This window comes from Megalobrama amblycephala, linkage group LG20 (genome assembly GCF_018812025.1).
Source record: "Megalobrama amblycephala isolate DHTTF-2021 linkage group LG20, ASM1881202v1, whole genome shotgun sequence".
Lineage (NCBI taxonomy): Eukaryota > Metazoa > Chordata > Actinopteri > Cypriniformes > Xenocyprididae > Megalobrama > Megalobrama amblycephala.
In genome coordinates this window covers 16,367,861-16,388,583 of record NC_063063.1, presented here as the reverse complement: position 1 = coordinate 16,388,583, position 20,723 = coordinate 16,367,861, and the positions used below count along the sequence as shown (strand labels likewise).

Below are 20,723 nucleotides of genomic sequence, written 5' to 3'. Positions count from 1 at the left end.
TACATGTTACTATTTGCCAGTAAATCTTCACACACTGCATCAAATGAGTGACTAAGACAAAAGTACAGAAACCAGTCGAGGAGAGAAAAAAAAAAAAAAAAAAAAAAAAAAATGACACTTCAAACACAATCAAACACACCATCAATATTCCTCTACCTGACATGGCTGCCTTTGACTTGTGCTCTCCATCTGTTTCTGAAAGGTCTTGAGAGGTCAACAGAGCCTTATTGTGCCCTTTAAGCTCCTCCCAGTCTCTGGCCGGCTGAGCGTGTGGTGTCTGTTTCATGCTCTCTGGAGAGGGGAGCTTCCTCTTCCCCATGCTCAATACCAGCATCTCTCTTTGGGTTGCCGAGGACACATCTGGGCTCTGGTGTGTCTGGATCTCTTGGGCAGGTTGAGGGTGGTGAGGTGGGGAGAGGGTCTGCTCATAGTAGGCAGGGCCAGATACACTGGACATGGTCAAGTGTATGTCCCCAGCATGTTCAGTGGAAACAGTGGAGGATCTCATGGCTGAGGAAGAGGTGGACGCAAAACGAGCTCCACCTGCAGGCTGCAGCTACAAGAGGACAACAAAAGAGAGGGATGGAGGACAGGAGCAGATGGTATTATAGGAAATAGAGTAGAAGGAAAGGATGGAAGGATATGAGAGTGAACAGCGTGAGAAAGAGAGAGAAAGATAAGAGCAAGATTGTAGGTTGAGGGGAAAGTGAGAGGGATGGGATGAGAACAAAAAGTGAGTCAGCATGGGCAGGAAACAGCACACTCACCAACAGGTCATCAGAACACATGTGTCAATCATGCTGACTAATCAGAGGCTGACTTAGTGCATTTCCTGTAGCTGAAAGGCAGGCATCAAATCAGCCAATAACAAAACCATTCACAAAGCCATGCCCTTTATACGCTGAACCCAACTGTTCCCATCAGGCACTCAGAAACAGACACATTGAGTCACAGACACGATCAATAAAATTTTAACTCTACTGTGTCAGCACGGCATTAGCTGTAGTGTGCATTCAGAACAAGAACACTGACTTCCAAATGAAGTAATCATTTAGCAAATTACCTGACATCTGTAAATTAACTGTAAAAAAACCCCCTAAAATTTACACATTAAAATAGTTTTCCCACTGAAAAAGTAATATACCATAAAAACAATGCATTCTGGGTAATATTAGGGTTAATATTATGGGTTACTTTCTCAAAAATGACAAATATTACCCAGAATGCATCATTTTTACAGTATATTGCTTCTGTATATTGCAATGCATTCTGGGTAATATTATTTGTCATTTGAGGCCTCTTTTTTTTAAATGTCAAATATTACCCAGAATGCATTGTTTTATGGTATGATAATGTTTCAATGGAAAATGGTATTTTACTGTGTAATTTTTTCAATTTTTACAGTTATTTTTTAGTGTATATACAGTAATAGTAATTTTTGCTCTTTTTTTGTTTTTGGCTGGTGTATATTTTTAGCTGTGGTAATGCCCATTATTATTTAACATAGCAGACAAATTCTTTGAAAATTAAAAGGTACTTGTTTTGATTGATTTTCTCTTTTCACTTTACATTTTTATTTAATTGTTTACTTGATTGATGCAAACCAAAAAATATATGATTGTACACAAGAAAACTCTTTCAATTAGGGCATTTTCAGACCTGTAGATTGTTTGCTTTGTTCTGAAACAGAAATTTAAATTGTTACAATGTAGCATTTTCTTTGTCCATTTTGCTTCAACATTTTAAAACATACCCAAAATGTGTTTATTCAAATCGCATGGTATGTAAAACTGTCCTCTAATTGGTCCTGAGAGTACACCTGTTTGTTGCGAGATTCCACCTATCGCATATATCCAAATGTACAGTATACAAGCCTTGATTCTTGTTCAAATTAGTAAGTTACACAGTACATGTACAGTATATATATATATATATATATATATATATATATATATATATATATATATATATATATATATATATATATATATATATATATATATATATATATATATATATATATATATACACATACACATATATACACATTCACAAATACACAGTGCCTTTGTACCTTATTTACCCCTAAATGGTACATATTAGTATCTTTTGAAAGTGTACCACCCCAGTGACTTCTTTTCTATGTTTTTTTCTGATATGTAAATAAAACAACACAGCATCATCCCAATTATCAATATGTCATTACCACAATCATTAAAGAAAGACTAAACATTATATCTGTTAACATTTCTCAGTTATATTTCAAAAGCACAAAGACTGCAAAGCCTGTACTCGAGTTACCAGCAATCTGGAACTACACTCATAGCAGCACACCAAGGAAGATAACTGTAAGGATAACGATAAATTTAAAAGAATAGAAGAGTCCACACCACAATAACAGCACAGAGAAACAATATCACTGTAATGGAATCACTTTCAAAACAATTTTTTCCAGCTGATGAATGATAAAAACATTGACAGCCAACCAGAATCCATCTTGCTTTAAAGAACTCGAGCATTTAAAGCGGCAGAGGACAGAACTACAGTGCAGAATGTTCTCATGTTTGGTGTAGTTATTGTTATAGTTATCTTTATAGTTATCATTCTTGGTGTGAACAGGCTTTTAAAGACTTGGGTTTGTATGATTTACATCTAAGCAAGATGCTTAAAAGAAATGCCTAAATTCAGCCTACTGGCACATAGGGACATATGCTGAAGCATTAGAACAACTGCTTCTAAAACACAGGACAATGGTTTTACTGCAGGCAGTGTAAAACCTTGGGTTCTATGAAACATCTATGATTCTAGAGGACTCAGGCATCCTCACATGTTCCAGATCACTCAGATCCTCTGAGAACTCCGATTCCTCGTCAAACATCTCAGAACCAGAACCATCCTGCATCAGAGACAAACCCCTTTAAATGCCCAATTATGTGTGTCTGTGTGTGAGAGAGTGAGAACCATGTCCGTTGTGTACCTGGGTGTTGATTGTTCAATCAACATTTTTTTTTTTTTAAATTTAAAATTTGTGGAAAGACATCTTTCAATGTTTTAAGCTGTGGGGATAGACTGTACTTTCATCCCTCAAACACTTATTTTCACTTTACAGTCAAATTTAAAATAAAGTGTGTGTCTGTAATGAGACTTTTTTTTTTTTAAATTCCTGCTTGAGAGTTTCTTAAGACACTCTGGATCTCTGGATAACTTCAGAACATTAATTAACTAACTTTATTTACTGATAGCAGTTTAAATAATAGCTGCATCCAAATATGCATACTTCCTACAATAAAATAGGTGAAAAACAGTATGTGAAAAGAGTAGTATGTCCGAATTCACAGTATTCATACAACATAGGTGAAAAGTTGTGAGGACACAGGATAATATTTGTGAATGGCAGTGAAGCGATATCAATATCAACAAAGATTGCGCACGGGAGACCCCAGAGTTTGTTCTATTCAGCCGTGAATTCAGTTTTAAATGACCAAAAACACATTAATTATTTACTTTTCAATCCGCCCTTCTCTGATTGGTTTACTCCGCTTCCTGTTTGCTCGGATTTGCTCCGCCCTAGAAATCGAATTGATTCAATGTAGTGTTGCACGATATACCGATACTAGAAAGGTATCGCGATACCCTGCTTTTAAAAACGGTCCGGTTCTTCATTTTATTAGTACCGGTACTTTGAGTGGCAGCTGTATTTCCTAAAGTGCGACAGCAGGGGGCAGTGTGCGTGCAGCATGCTGCTTCTGAGGCACATTGAGCGTGTGTTTATTCCTCTCAACTGCGCAACGGCTTTTATGGTGACGAAACGAGAGGTATGGTTGTAAATACAGGTGCTCTTGCAGACCGTCCACAAATTGTTGAGAAAGCAGATGCACGAAGCGAAATATGGCATTATTTTGCTTACATTGCCGACAGATAGCGCAAGCCCATGGATACCACAAAGCCCTTTTGCAAAAGATGTTACAAAATAACACAAGCGAAGGGAGTCAAAAGCATCTTGCCGTCAAATTCCCGATTTGTACAAAGAATTTAAAGAGCAACAGGTTAGTGTGATACCAGCATTATGTTTATGCTCTCAAACATTAAATGAGTGTTTTTTATTTATTTTACTCGTGCAAGCAGATCTCCGCAAAGAGGTGTATTATTGAGTCTAAGTTTAATAAGTGATATATCTGGCTACAAAAATAAAATTAATTTAAAAATATATAAATATATACAGTTATTTTAAACCAATTTATGCTTTAATAACATTGCTCTAATTATTTACAGTAATATAATTTTTTACAATAATCTTACTGTCAAAAACACCTAAATGTATAAAAAAAGTGTAACAGCAAATAATTTACAATTTTATTGAGCATGAACATAATAAAAAAAAAATATTGAATCTAACTCTAACTTCATGGTATTAAAGCTCAAATCCAGAATTATCAGCCTGCACACTGGTGAAGAAAGAAGTTCTGTCATTTGTTATTTATTTACTTTTCCTGCTGTTTTAGGTTTTTGCCATAGTATTTTTTAAGTATCGGTATCGTGATATTTAAGTTGGGTATCGTATCGAAGTCAAAATTTTGGTATCGTGACAACACTAATTCAATGGCCGACCAGACTCATCCGCTGGTACAGTGGTGAGGCTGGATTTTCCAGGCAAGACAAACCCAGCCACTGGGTTAAATTTTTAAATGAACTCCCTGGGGTCGGCGGTCACATTGGCGATACCACCAGTGCGAAAGAGTCTCAAAATACTCCATCGATTTTGGACATACAGACAAGAGTTATACATCATTCAAAACTGTGAAATGTCCTCTTTTATTTGTGTACTCTCACAGTAAAAACAAAATGTTGTGCTTTTTGCAAAATAAAGAAAACTAACATGATGCGTGATCTGCCATGTCTCTCAATGAAGTCCATTCTGATACTCCTCAGATAATGAACTGTAACTTATAGAATACTTATCACACAAACATGAGACATACATTGAAATGTCAGGTTTTAAATAATGTAAGTCAAACAGTCTCTGTTTATGTAATCTGTTTGAAAAGAGAGACATGTCAGTCGTTTACGAGTCACCTCATTATCCGCGTAAAGAGAGCGCATGTTATTCAAATTCTGAGGCGATCCATGTAAACAGTCAACGATGCTTGTTGTCATCAAGCAGTTTAATCAGATTCATGTACTTTTCATCGCTTTGAGACGCAGTGAGGAATAATGCTGGAAACATTTGCCTCAGAGGAAGAGTGCGACTGGTTTCATTTTCATTTTGCGGTTCAAGCCGAGGACTGTGAATGGCAAGTTCTGTATTCTTAAATACTTTACTCAAATCGCGATATAGACTAGTCTGTGAATATTACATTTTTAACCCACTGGTTGGGTTTGTCCATATTTGATCCAAATTGGTTCGCAACAACCCAGCATTTTTTAGAGTGTGTGCACACCCAAACATGCTTAATTTCATGATTTAAATTACATGAGAAGTAAAGTCAACTGATACAATTCTTATTTGAGACATGATTAAGCATGGTTTAATTGTTCAATGAAGGGAGAGACATGGTATGTACCTGTTCAACCTCTCCAAGTGTGATTGGCTGAGTCTGGTACCGGCTGTTACTTCTGCGTGCACGAGTGTCTCCTTTGGCCCGAGGGCCATGGCTGGATGGCTGTGCTAGGCGATTGAAGAGTGCCATCTTCTCTGCCAGAGTGAGTGTGGAAAGGTCTGGCTCCTCTTGGCCATCCTCCCCTGGAGATGCATGGCGAGCCCGATCCGTCTCCGCACCCTCCTCAGCCAGCCGAACCTCTCTGGCCTGTTCCCTCACCATGGACTTTTGCTGAGAAGATGCCTGCAAGCTGTATGACATCCACACCAGACTACTCAGGAAAACTCAGTATGTTTCATATGAAATTCATTATATCACCTGCAAGGCTGGGTGGCATGACTGTATTTACCATGTGCAATAAAGACAATCATAAAGAAACAACACCATTTTATCAAGTTACATACATTTAGAATGAACACACATGCATGAATAGACCATACAAGCAATTGTGATTCATGTAACAATATGAATAAAGCAGTGTAAATTTAACCACATACAGAAAAAAGGCAATATTTTGGATGTATTGCTCATTCAGCAATCCATTTATCCTCACAAATGAATAAATGTCGGTGTTAAACATTTTCAAGCAAATTATCTTCATATTAAGATTATAGTAGCATATGCAGACAAACATGTCATGCAGTTTATACGCTCAACATGTTGCTGATGAAGCCAAAAACACAAGTGGCATGACTCGAATCCCTCCCAGCAATGTGTTATAATTTCACAAACCATTTAGACCTAGTTTTGATGGATTCTTACAATTTCGTAGCTAAAGCATTACTAACAACTCCTTAAGTATATAATTCAGTAGCTAATATAATATAAAATACTATCCAGATGCTTTACATATACTGTAGTGAAGATCAGGATCAGTTTATTTGTAGTCATGAAATAGTGGATGTGCTAATTCCCACTTCTAAAGGTAAGTTTAAGCATGATAAATGTTCTGTGTTGGCCTGGCAGTACCACAAGAGGGTGCTGCTTCTTAATTTCATCTGTCTTCCTACATAAACCTCAATCTTTTAACAAGCAAATTTTTCAAACTTGTATAGACACACACTACCCTTCAAAAGTCCACATGCAGGTGAGATGGTTGAGCACTTTTCTCGTGGTGCACAGATCTACAGAGATTCTCTCAGCATGCTCTCAAAGACAATCATTAGTATTGATAAGTGTGACTATGCCTGTTTTACACACACACGCGCTCATGTGAGTGTTTATATGTGTGTTCTGAGTACCTGAATTTGGCCACAGAGCTGTTGACTACAGTGTGACTAGGAACACGTGCTACAGAGGTTTGGCCAGGGTGGCCAGGGACACTTTAAACAGCACAAAGAAGGAGGGAAAGAAACAGAGACAAAGGAAAAAACTGAAGGAAACTGAAGAAAACAGATCATAACTATACACCACATGAAAGAAAAAGAAGGGATAGACATGAAGGAAAACACAGCATTGAGAAGAATGTACATACTAACATCTTGTTCTGAAGCCATATTAATTTGTTGATTGATACCGTTCAACATTTTAGGGGTCAGTAAGATTTTATCTTTTGAAAGAAATGAATACTTTTATCCAGCGAGGACACATTAAATTGATCGAAAGTGTCAGAAAAAATTTACATTCGTTACAAAATATTTCTATTTTATATAAATGCTATTCTTTTGAACTTTCTATTCATTGACGAATTCCAAAAAAAGTGGTTCATGGATTCAAGCAAAAATATTAAGCAGCACAAATGTTTCAACATTGATAAGAAATGTTTCTGGAGCACTAAATGAATGATTTTTGAAGGATCATGTGACACTGAAGACTGGAGTAATGGCTGTTGAACATTCAGCTTTGATATAACATTTATATATAACGTTATTTTAAACTGTAATAGTATTTCACAATATTACTGTTTTGACTGCATTTTTCATTAAATAAATGCAGCCTTGGTGAACATAAGACTTCTTTCAAAACAAAAAAAGTAAAATCTTACTGACCCCAAACTTTTGAATGGTAGTTTATATTTTGCCAGATGTAAACATTTAGGTTTTTCCCCCTTAACTTAAAAATTGCCTCACTTTCAATATCTAAAAGGTCACATACAGTGTGAACTTACGTAGCAGCAATGACCACTTCCTCTGAGGTGACTGGCTGAGTGCGGGAGCGATCCTGACCTCTCCTCAACCTCCTTTCAATGGCAGGATTACGGCTCCATGCCTTCAGAACAGAACCATCTGAAGTCTTCTCCAGCTCCTAAGAAATAGTATGACTTCATAAGAAATAGTTCTACACAATAATAAACTAAAAAACACCATTAAAATATTGCATTTGACTTTAAGGAATTTAACAAGCTTGTTCAGGATATTAGATCAGAAATTTTCCTTCTGCTCAGGTTTCTACTGGACTCACAAAATTGTTTTTGGTCACATTTTCTTCTTTCTTAGTATCTGGAGTTTCAAATATCATATTTGAGGAATGTGCATGTGTGTATGATTTGAGAGTTGTGGGGTAATGGATTGAGGTGTGTCCTCTTTACACACTTCTTGGAATGCAAAATGAATAAACATACAGACAAGTTCCATTCCAAAACCAAGAAAACTGAAAGCTTAGGCAATAGGCTTTACACAGAATATCACATGAACAGAAAACAGCACTCATCGCATCTGCTTGTCAGAAAAACTGTTAATGGCAATACGAACTGAATACTAGTACTGAGAGCTATGTTGGTGAGAAGAAGAAAAATAAAAAACTTTTAAATTTCAATCTGCATATGCAACAAACATCCTCTTTGCTCACTTTTGAAGGTATATTGAGTAAAATGACTCTATATTTAATGAAGCATACAAAAGATCGGAACCGGAAGCGATGTGACCTATTTCACAGAATACGGAAGTTTGTTGTGCATAACCTCCATTGTTACGCACCAATGGCATGTTCCGAACCCAAAGGCTATTCTTATGTGTGCTTCACGTTCGGGGCGATATTTGTGTAGTATGCATGAGTGACCATTGGTGGTGTTGATACCAGTGAAGAGTGTTTTCGAATAAATCACCAGCAGAGAGAGAAGCAGCACTCTTCAGGGTTTGGAACAAAAGTAAAGAAACACTCAAGCACCACATACCCTGAAGAGAGAGCGCTTGGCAGCTACACTCAGCTTTGCTCTCTCATCTAGCTTCTCTTCATCCACTGGAAAAACAGAAAGTAGAGAGAAAAAAAAAAAGAATGAGTCAAGCTTTTTCATGAGAACTATTTCATGAAGCCTCATGACTTTCAGAGGACAACACAATGCTAAACACATAGAAGAAAGATTACGCAAGCACGTTTCAGCTTCTCCTTTACTCTAATTTCAGAGAGGTTAACCTTAAAAGGCACAACAGTGCAAAACAAATGCCATACATCTATCTAATGCAATGTATTACATTGATATCCGTTTTAACAAAGCGTAACGTGATCTATGTATTGTAACACTAAAAGGGGTCTCATAAATTCATAATTTAATTTTTAGCCAGAGGTCCACTTACAATACTGAATCAGTTAAGTTACACTTTTCATAGTACACTTAAAGGATTAGTTCACTTTCAAATCAAATGTTCCTGATAATTTACTCACCCCCATGTCATCCAAGATGTTCAGGTCTTTCTTTCTTTGGTCGAAAAGAAATGTAGGTTTTTGATGAAAACATTCCAGGATTATTCTCCTTATAATGGATTTCAATGGCCTCAAAGCGGATGAAGGTCATTTCAGTGCAGCTTCAAAGGGCTTTAAATGATACCAGACGAGGGAATAAGGGTCTTATCTAGCGTAACGATCGGTCATTTCCTACAAAAATACAAATGTATATGCTTTATAATCACAAATGATCGCCTCGCATATGTTTCCGCTATCCGTATTCTTCAAAAAGCTTACGCTGTATATCCTACCCTTCCCTATTATACTTACTGAAAAAACTGAACTGATGCCATGTTTGTTCCGCAAGTTGAATAGGGAAGGCGGTTTGACCTTCAACTGTTTGGAGGCCATTGAAGTCCATTATAAGGAGAATAATCCTGGAATGTTTTCATCAAAAACCTTCATTTCTTTTCAACTGAAGAAAGAAAGACATGAACATCTTGGATGACATGGGGGTGAGTCAATTATCAGGAAAATTTTATTTGAAAGTGGACTAATCCTTTAATTGCTTATATACAGATGTCAAGGAAAACAATATGATTCCTTGTATATATATATATATATATATATATATATATATATATATATATATATATATATATATATATATATATATATATATATATATATATATAATATATATATATATACCTTGAGGCGTCGCCTTGAGTAACACTTTACTGTTCAAAAGGTTTGGGGTCAGTAGGATTTTTTTTTTAAGAAATTAATATTTTTATTCTGCAAGAAAGCATTAAATTGATTGATAGAAGTGAAGAAGTGACAGTATTTATAATATAAGTAATTTATAATATTTATAATGTCAGAAAATATTTCAATTTCAAATAAATGCTGCCCTTTCAAAGGGTTCTAAAAATGTTTTCTACCATAGATAATAATAAATGTTTCCTGAACACCAAATCAGCATATTAGAATGATTTCTGAAGGATCATTTGACACTGAAGACTAGACTAATGGCTGGTGAAAATTCAGCTTTGTCATTACAGGAATAAATTACATTTAAAATATATTAAAATGGAAAAGTTATTTTTTTTAACGGTAATAATATTTCACAAAATTGCTGTTTTTACTGTATTTGATCAAATAAATGCAAGCTTTGTTGAGCATAAGAGACTTACATTAAACATTTGAATGGTAAATATATTTCTTTCAGTGAACACTTAAACATTGCAAAGCAATTGACATTGCTTACACATACAGTTGGGCTAGAAAAGCAAAGCAGTACTAGTTTTAACAGATCCAGAGGCCCTAAAAAGTAGGTCTGTTGCTCTCTGGAGTATTCATGGATACTCAGCCAAACTGCACAGTCAACTGCTTCTGTTTAGAATAATATTTAAAGTCACAGAGCCATGTCTCCATAAGCTTTTCTAAGTGAAAATGTTTCCCAGTTCAGACTCTGATTAACACATAAATTATTGTATGCAATATCAACATGTCTGTGCACATGTATGAAACAAATGCAAAAGTTTTGTAATGTTATTGCGTCATCCTGCCCCATCACATAATAAATATAAGACAGCATCTAAAAGCTTGCTAGAGTGACTTTCCAATTTTAAAATGGCATAATAGAAAAGCATGTTGAAAAACAGATTTTTTTTGAATGCGTGTACGCAAAACAAAAAAAGACTTACCCTCAGGGCTCTGTGGTTCAGGGCTTAGGCAAGACCTAAAGAGAACGAAAATGGAAGTCTTACTAATAAAGTCTTACAATTAAACAGATCGGTTAAGATTGGAAAATGATTATGTCAACCAGCTAATTTGGAAAAAAAAAATTCAATAGTATGAGCAGACAAATGCAGCAGCATATTTAGGAAAAGGAAAATCAGGAAAATACGCAAAGCAGCTAGTGGGAAGGCACAGAAAACAATCAGAACTGCTTAATCCACAGCGTTAGACAGAATTATAGATTTCGCCACATGCCACAGAAACAGAAGAGTGGGAAAAAAGAAAAAAAAAAAATACAAAAGAACCTTTCATAAAGACCACTGACCAAAGATTTGGATTAGAATCCACTACACATAAAAACATTATACAGTGTGTAACATATAGCATTTTATATATTGTAAGCCAAAAGCTCATTCTAATCAGTGAATTTGTAAATACAGTGCAGTTAGAAAAAGAAAAGTACTAGCCCTGACACAGGTCAAAGTTTTCTGGGTTATTACCAGGTTAAACAAAAACATTTATTAGATTACATCAAGTGTAATTTTAATATGCACTCCAGGCTAACTCCACAATACCGTGCATGAATCTACTTATGAGGCCTACCGGTCCGACTGTTCACGCTCAGTTGATGTGATTGGCTGAGTTCTAAACCTCTCAGATGTCTTTCTATTCTCAGTAGGACATATATACCGCAAAGGGCGACGAGATGACCGATCTTTGACTCTCTCACTTCTCCAGGGTGCCTCTGTGACCACAGGCAGCTCTTCTGCCCTATTACGTCACAAAGTATGACTGAATGAGGCAGTGTAAAAAGGAAGGTGCAAAGGCATGACAAAGCGCAAAATCTTTATGAACTATTCATCTGAGCATCCTCATAGTGGGTTAAATTAACTACTGAAAACCCTACAAACATCAAAAGTGGTTAACAATTATTCTGTCAGCGCATTTAGCATAAACATCCAAAATTGTCTCTACAAAAGACAAGGATGCCAAGCAAAGGTGAGACAACAGACAGACAGAGATGGTTAATTATTATTGACAGTGCACACTAGACAAGCTGAGCAGCATGATAGCTGAAGGAATAGAGCATTAAATTCTGCTGGTCGACTCTAAATGAGCGATTCCTCTGTAATATTACACAGCATTTTTCTTCATTTAATTCTCAGAGCAATTATATTGTGAGATTTCGATTGTTAATCGTCAATTTTAGACAGGTTAGTAAGTTGATACATAACAATAAATGTACCACCACCTACAGTTCGGCTTTCCGGGGACTCGCAACACTTTCCAGATAGGTGTGGCGGAGTTGGGCTACTGAAACCCTGGCATCATGGGATAGGTGATCGCCATTGGGCACAGCCTCTCTGACTGGGTCCTGGATGGGGTTCTGTTGAAAAACTGTCTTTTGGACATTTCCAACATCCAGGGGTTTGGATGAATTTGGCATATATCTCCCACTGGAGGTATGAACTGGGGCGTAGCAGCTAGCGTCAGCCCTTTTATGGGCCTCTCGAGCTCTTGCTTGCATAGACTCTGTGGCCTGAAGACGGGACACGTGCTCTGTGTAAACTTCCCGCCTTGATCGACCACCACGCCACCCTCTGGGGTCATCTGCAACACCCTCGCTCCTGATGCCTGGGTTTATCTCCATGTTGTCAGCACTTCCAAGGCACGGGTCTTCGGTGCTCCGTTCTTTCCGTCGAATCTCAGAGGGTAAAACGGCCTTCCTGCTCCGCAGTAGCCCCTCAGTCCTCACATCCTGTTTTCCCTCAACTTCAAGTACTTCCTGAAACTCTTGTTTATGCCTGGAACCAGATTCGCCACCCATAGAAAAGTAGCTCTGGCACCCCAGGTCATGGCGTTCCTCTTGTCCAGGGTGGGTCAGGCGCTGTTTGGCTGGAGCATCAGCAAGGGTCCGAGTGTGAGGGTGATAGCGAGGGTATGACTGGGGAAACTGGTTGTACGCAGGTACCTCTGTTGTATGACCCCTGTGAAATGGCTCGTCACGGGCCAGTTTCTCCCTAACTCGGATTCTTCAGAAGAAGAGAAAAGGATTGGTTAACTTAGAATAAAATTGGTTAAATATTCACTGACTGTGCAAAAGAAAAAAGCAAAAAACAAACTGTTTTATGGGGCTGGAAGTGAATGAAAGCGAAAGAACCTGATCCAACCAAAACAACCCTTAAGCCACAGAACCAGAACCAGCATCTCAATATGGTTTGTTTATATTAGAATGTGGTTAAAAAGCAACCTTGACAGTGTTTGGAATAAAAAGACACTAATAGTCAAAGTGGATGTTTTCAGTGGTCAGAATAAGGAGAACCAAAATCAAGTAGCAAAACACAAGAGCCGTGATATCCGAAACATATTGAACGTTCATCATATTGAAACAATCAAACATTTTGAAACAATCTCAAAACCGGGGTTATAGTCAAAACATCCAGTTAATATAAGTCTACTGTTAAAAACAGAAGTTAAGCAACCCAATCATACTCGACATATCACATCCTTTTTATGAGTTGTATCCCACACTCCTCTAGCTGCTAAAAGCTGTTTCTCCTGACAAAATCTTGATGGCTGCCATCTATACACTCACACTTCAGTTTTACATAAGGTAACGTGCACTCTGCTCTGTTTAAGTGAAAACATGCTCTGCACTCTGTAATTGTTGAGTCATGTGAACGGTTTTTAACCTCCTCTAAGTGGACTGCATTTTCAAGACTAAATTAGAAAAATGCCTGTAACAAAATGCAGCCAAAAATTATGTTTGGGATATGGTTTATGAAGAGGGGGAAAAAAAAAAGTTGAGCTGTGCAGTAAATGCAAATATAAAGACAGAGATGCAGCAATTTCTGTTTAAAGCTAACATGATATTCTTTTAGACATCTGCAAGAAAGATCCAAAGGTGAACCAAACACAGAGCTTATAAATGATTATAAACTAGATGATAAACTCAAAAATCATCTACATCTCATACTTGATCACTAGAACAAAAGTAAACTGTATTTTTTGTACTTTTATTTTTAGAAGGTTATGCTAATGCAAATACTCTGCAGATTCAGGTTATAGTCAAAACATCCAGTTCTTTGGTTCAGGGTTTTTCTAACTACCTGATGTTTCTTATGCAAGGGACCCCCATTTCTATAATATAAAAGCAGCTATGTTTTCATGTATAATGAGCCATTTATATTGTGAGGAAAATACAAAATAAGTGAAAATATAAAGATTAAATATAAAGATTTAAAGGTGCCCTAGAACTTTTTTTAAAAAGATGTAATATAAGTCTAAGGTGTCCCCTGAATGTGTCTGTGAAGTTTCAGCTCAAAATACCCCATAGATTTTTTTAAATTAATTTTTTTAACTGCCTATTTTGGGGCATCATTAAATATGAGCCGATTTATGCTGTGCGGCCCCTTTAAATGCTGATGCTCCCCGCCCACGGAGCTCGCGCTTGCCTTGAACAGGGCATAAACAAAGTTTACGCAGCTAATATAACCCTCAAATGGATCTTTACAAAGTGTTCGTCATGCATGCGGCATGTATGCGTCGGATTATGTGAGTATTGTATACTGTTATATTGTTTACATTTGATTCTGAATGAATTTGAGGCTGTGTTCCGTGGCTAACGGGTAATGCTACACTGTTGGAGAGATTTATAAAGAATGAAGTTGTGTTTATGAATTATACAGACTGCAAGTGTTTAAAAATGAAAATAGCGACGGCTCTTGTCTCCATGAATACAGTAAGAAACGATGGTAACTTTAACCACATTTAAAGGTCCCGTTCTTCATGATCCCATGTTTCAAACTTTAGTTAGTGTGTAATGTTGTTGTTAGAATATAAATAAAATCTGTAAAATTTTAAAGCTCAAAGTTCAATGCCAAGCGAGATATTTTATTTAACAGAAGTCGCCTACATCGAACGGTCAGTTTGGACTACATCACTCTACTTCCTTCTTTAATGACGTCACTAAAACAGTTTTTTGACTAACCTCCGCCCACAGGAATACACAAGAGTTGCATTTGTAGAGTGTGTTTGTCGCCATGTCGTCGAAACGCTGTTATTTTCATCCCGCAGTCCAATCACCGGGTCTGATTCCGGCTCAAATTGATAGGGTAAAATTAAATACATGTTTACAATAACACTGAGCGCATGCATCTCCACGTTATGGTAAGAGGCGTGACCTTTCCGGGCAAGGAGCGCTAAGCTGCTGTCGAATCACAACACAGGAACCGCTGGCACAATCAGAACTCGTTACGTATTTCTGAAGGAGGGACTTCATAGAACAAGGAAGTCATCAGCCCGTTTTTATGACAGTGGAAACAGCGGTATACAGATAAGTAAATTATGTGAAAAACACTGTGTTATTTTTACACGCGAAACATGAACACATGTTATATTGCACACTATAAACACAATCAAAGCTTCAAAAAAACCACGAAAAACGGGACCTTTAACAGTACATTAGCAACATGCTAACGAAACATTTAGAAAGACAATTTACAAATATCACTAAAAATATCATGATATCATGGATCATGTCAGTTATTATTGCTCCATCTGCCATTTTTCGCTATTGTTCTTGCTTGCTTACCTAGTCTGTTGATTCACCTGTGCAGATCCAGACGTTATTGGCTGCCCTTGTCTAATGACTTTCATAATGTTGGGAACATGGGCTGGCATTATGCAAATATCAGGGGCGTACACCCTGACTGTTACGTAACGTAGTCGGTGTTATGTTGAGATTCGCCTGTTCTTCGGAGGTCTTTTAAACAAATGAGATTTATATAAGGAAGGAGGAAACAATGGAGTTTGAGACTCACTGTATGTCATTTCCATGTACTGAACTCTTGTTATTTGACTATGCCAAGATAAATTCAATTTTTCATTCGAGGGCACCTTTAAAGAATTAAACAGCTTTGATAAGTGGTTTTATATTATTTATACTCATATTACAAGGCAAAATAAAATTAAAATATTTCATGGGAAAGTACTATCTTTAGTTTTTGATGTTTAAATCTAAAGAGAAACAGTTTCAGCTTAAATAAAATATTTTTTCTCCCAAATATTTCCGTGGACGCCAATCACCTTGCAGCATCCCGGAACACAGTTTGAAAACCACCTTCTTCAAGATGACAAATGACTGAAAATCCAATAGATTCTGCTTTGAGGATTCTGCATAAGTATATTTATGATCTGCAGCAAAAGCCTTCAAACCATTTTCAGCATTTTGATACATAAAGGAGACCCAGTTAATTTCACACTACACAGCGTTTCATCAGAGAGAGATGAGAGAGGTTTGCTGATAAACAAGCTTAGTTCTGCGATGACTGATTCTTTAGGTTTAGGTCAGCAGAATCGATGCTCTCAGCAGGGGGAGGCAAAAGACTTTCTCATCCAAAACCTTTTGCAGTTTGTGCACTACCATTGAATGTGAGACTTAAATCACAAAGAAACCTCCTATAATGCTTTTAAAAGATGTCCGTTTATTACAGGGTTACTCTCTGAATCTACCTCTTCTTTTCCACCCATTCACCCAAGTTAAAACTCGGTTTCCATCAGCTCAATACTGTTAAAAATAGAAGTTAAGCAACCCAATCATACTCGACATATCACATCCTTTTTATGAGTTGTATCCCACACTCCTCTAGCTGCTAAAAGCTGTTTCTCCTGACAAAATCTTGATGGCTGCCATCTATGCACTCACACTTCAGTTTTACATAAGGTAACGTGCACTCTGCTCTGTTTAAGTGAAAACATGCTCTGCACTCTGTAATTGTTGAGTCATGTGAACTGTTTTTAACCTCCTCTAAGTGGACTGCATTTTCAAGACTAAATTAGAAAAATGCCTGTAACAAAATGCAGCCAAAAATTATGTTTGGGATATGGTTCATGAAGAGGGGGGCAAAAAAAGTTGAGCTGTGCAGTAAATGCAAATATAAAGACAGAGATGCAGCAATTTCTGTTTAAAGCTAACATGATATTCTTTTAGACATCTGCAAGAAAGATCCAAAGGTGAACCAAACACAGAGCTTATAAATGATTATAAACTAGATGATAAACTCAAAAATCATCTACATCTCATACTTGATCACTAGAACAAAAGTAAACTGTATTTTTTGTACTTTTATTTTTAGAAGGTTATGCTAATGCAAATACTCTGCAGATTCAGGGGAGGAGGTGGAGATGGAGAGCCCATGCTTCGCTATTTCTCTCCACACATCTCTTTTATCTATGTCTGGGTTTGTCAAAGTCAGCAGACATTAAGTGACAAGGAACTGCAGAGGAGGAAAAAGCCCACATAGTAAATAAACCACTAGACTAGTAAAGTCTGTGGAGGAACTTAAATGAATATAAAGTACAGGAATGAGAGAATAGGGGCAAAAATAGAGAGAGAAAACCGATGCAAAATGGGAACGCAATTTGCGTGTGAAATGATTCCCAGAAAATGTGGCTCTGGTGTTTTGCATGACTAATCAAGTTATCACGCTCTCCATTTGGCATATTGAGCTAATGCAGGCTGAATGATCTGCATTTACATTCTTGTCGAGTTTCATGACTCATAGCTCAACAATTCTCTCACCACAGTATCACAAACACAAACTCAAGTCACGCTTCATTCAACCAGGTACTGAAAAGCAATATGAAAACAAAACCCTGCCATATAGGGATAAACCACACACATACACTCCATGTCATTGGACAGTGGACTGAGACTAAAGTATATTAGAAAGAGTTAAGGGTAAATTGCAACAAAAGCGTCTGAATGCTCAATGATCAAATTCAAACCCACACAGCAATCATCAACAGTGTGGATGGGATGGGTGATAGAAATGTGCGCGAGGATGGCCATTTTGTTACGAGATGATGGGCCCAACTCAAAACCACACCCTGAGCCCTCTACCTTGCTGGTTCAAAAGTAATACATATCACAACATCTCTGCATAATATATTCACTTCTTTTTAAATGCACTACCATTCCAAGTCTAGGGTTAGTAAGATTTTTTTTTAAATATTTTTGAAAGTTTTAAAATGTTTTAAAAAATGCTTAATAAGGCTGCATTCATTACATCAAATATTAAGTAAAAACAATAAAATATACTCTAGTCTTCAATGTCACATGATCCTTCAGAAATCATTCTAATATGCTGATTTGGTGCTCAAAAATATTTCTTATTATTATCAGTGTTGAAAACAGTTGTGCTGCCTAATATTTTTGTGGAAACCGTGATACATTTTTGATGAATAGGAAGTTCAAAAGAACAGCATTCATTTTATGTACGTACAAGTCATAAGTTTACATACACCTTGTAGAATCTGCAAAATGTTAACTTTTGACAAAATAAGAGATCATACAAAATGCATGTTATTTTTATTTAGTACTGTCCTGAATAAGATATTTTACATAAAAGATGTCTACATACAGTCCACAAAACAAAACAAAAAATGGCTGAATTTATAGAAATTATCCCGTTCAAAACTTTACATACACTTGATTCTGAATACTGTGTGTCGTTACCTGGATGATCCATGACTGTTTTTATGTTTTGTGATGGTTGTTCATGAATCCCTTGTTTATCTAGAGCAGTTAAACTGAGCTCTGTTCTTCGGAAAAATCCTCGAGGTCCCGAAAATTCTTCAGTTTTCCAGCATCTTTTGCATATTTGAACCCTTTCCAGCAGTGACTATATGATTTTGAGATCCATCTTTTCACACTGAGGACAATTGAGGGACTCAAAAACACAACTATTAAAAAAGTATCAAACATTCACTGATGCTCCAGAAGGAAACACGATGCATTAAGAGCCAGGAGGTGAAAACTTGAATTTGAAGATCAAGGTAAATTGTACTTCGTTTGTCTTCTGGAAAACATGTAAGTATCTTCTGTTGCTGCCAAAGGGCCGGGAGGCCCTTGAAAATACTAAATGAAAAAAAAAAAAAAAAAAAATTTAAACAAAATAAGAAAAATATGGACATTATCATCCTGTTAAATAGTTTTCACTCCCCAGCTCTAAATGCATCGTGTTTCCTTCTGGAGCATCAAGTGAATGTTTGAACCTTTTTCTAATAGTTGTGTTCGAGTCCCTTCAGTTGTCCTCAGTGTGAAAAGATGGATCTCAAAAATCATACAGTCAATTGTTGGAAAGGGTTCAAATATGCAAAAGATGCTGGAAAACTGAAGAATTTTCAGGACCTGGAGGATTTTTCCAAAGAAGCTGAGCTTCAGTTTAACTGCTCAGGACAAATAAGGGACTCATGAACAACAATCACAAAACATAAAAACAGTCGTGGATCATCCAGGTAACGACACACGGTATTCAGAATTAAGTGTATGTAAACTTTTGAATGGGATAATTTTTATAAATTCAGCTTTTTTTTGTTTTTTTGTTTTGTGGATGTGAAATAGCTTATTCAGGACAATACTAAGTAAAAAAATAAGCATTTTATATAATCCCTCTTATTTTGTTAAAATAATTAACATTTTGCAGATTCTACAAGGTGTATGTAAACTTATGACTTCAACTGTAACTCAGTATTGAAGTCACGGTTTCGGTATGGGTTTCGGTACAGCAGGGATGAGAAAACCAAACATAAAACTGCTTTTTTATTAAACAGTGGTTTATTTAACAAAGTGTGTCTCACTCTTTAAATAAATTCAATTATAATAAATATTTTCTTAAGGATAAAAAAAAAATCTTTAAAAAAAAAATCTAAAAAAAATCAGCCACTTCTGTAAACTATATACAGGGAGCCCTTTCTTGCACATTATAACATTAAAATGTTACAATTAACAACAGAGCCCAAACTATTAAATTCAGTTGCTATTTATTTTTAGAATATAATCATCAACACTCAAAAAAAACAAACAAAAAAAAAACATGTAAATTGCACATAAGGCCAGGTTTTGCATTAACCCTTAAATATATATATATATAAATATAAAATCATCTGCTGAGTGTATATATATATATATATATATATATATATATATATATATATATATATATATATATATATATACATACATACATGCGTCTAACTATGGTTGCAGACACTCAGTCAACTTGCTTTCAAATGTTCTCAGACCGGCTTTGACCATTCCAATATGGCGGACAGCTTATGTATAGTGGCCCATTGAAACGGCTACAGCAAGAGAGAAGAGTCAAAAAGGAATTAATTCCATCATTACCCAGCACACCCCTAAAACTTTCTGATGCATATTACTTACAAAAATGGCAAGTACTGGCTGACATTGCATGACTGACTAGCAATTTCCTGGAGTCAGTGTGCACACTGTTTTTATTAGCCCTTTGTAAAACCAGGTTGTTACAATGATCACTTTCAAATAAGCAATATTTGTTTAATTTACAACGTTGTCTCAGTCTTCCAAGCTAAGTGTGGTCCCTAGCCAGAATAACCTGTAAAGTGGAACAGACTTTTTTTTCCAAACAGACTATAATCCAATAAACCACTATAAAACACAAGGCTCCTATCATATTTTCATCATTACCTCACATTCCAGCAAGGATGTTTATAAGACAGGACTTGAGGGGGTTTGAGATAGGGCCATGAGGTTAGGCGGGACCACTGTTAAGTGAAAGGTGTCAAACACACCCATGAATCCCAAATGTATGGTACCTGGAAGGCCAGTTGATTGGAGAGAGGGTGTCTCCTTCTGAATCAGTCTGAAGTGACCATTGGTTGGCTGACTGGCTACGGGAGCTAAATTAGTTAAGAAACACCCATGAGAGTGAAGCACTCAACGGTTTATGTGTAAAGAGT

General features: G+C 36.6%; 1 protein-coding gene across 20 annotated transcripts in view; it reads right to left on the bottom strand.

Moving 5' to 3' along the window:
- svila (supervillin a) overlaps positions 1-20,723 on the bottom strand; it is an 83,206-nt gene that overhangs the window by 29,788 nt on the left and 32,695 nt on the right. For 13 of the 20 annotated variants that reach the window (XR_007181989.1, XM_048171192.1, XM_048171180.1 and 10 more), the window contains exons 7-15: positions 12,197-12,973; positions 11,544-11,711; positions 10,907-10,941; positions 8,710-8,774; positions 7,705-7,841; positions 6,839-6,919; positions 5,562-5,847; positions 2,828-2,896; positions 157-556 (exon numbers count right to left, since the gene is read on the bottom strand). Coding sequence is in view for 19 of the 20 variants with exons in the window: in XM_048171192.1 (XP_048027149.1) it covers positions 157-556; positions 2,828-2,896; positions 5,562-5,847; positions 6,839-6,919; positions 7,705-7,841; positions 8,710-8,774; positions 10,907-10,941; positions 11,544-11,711; positions 12,197-12,973 (2,018 nt within the window). In the remaining variant the exon portion in view is untranslated. The remainder of the gene's footprint in view (positions 1-156; positions 557-2,827; positions 2,897-5,561; positions 5,848-6,838; positions 6,920-7,704; positions 7,842-8,709; positions 8,775-10,906; positions 10,942-11,543; positions 11,712-12,196; positions 12,974-20,723) is intronic. The other 7 variants (XM_048171185.1, XM_048171197.1, XM_048171195.1 and 4 more) reach the window with 5 other exon arrangements.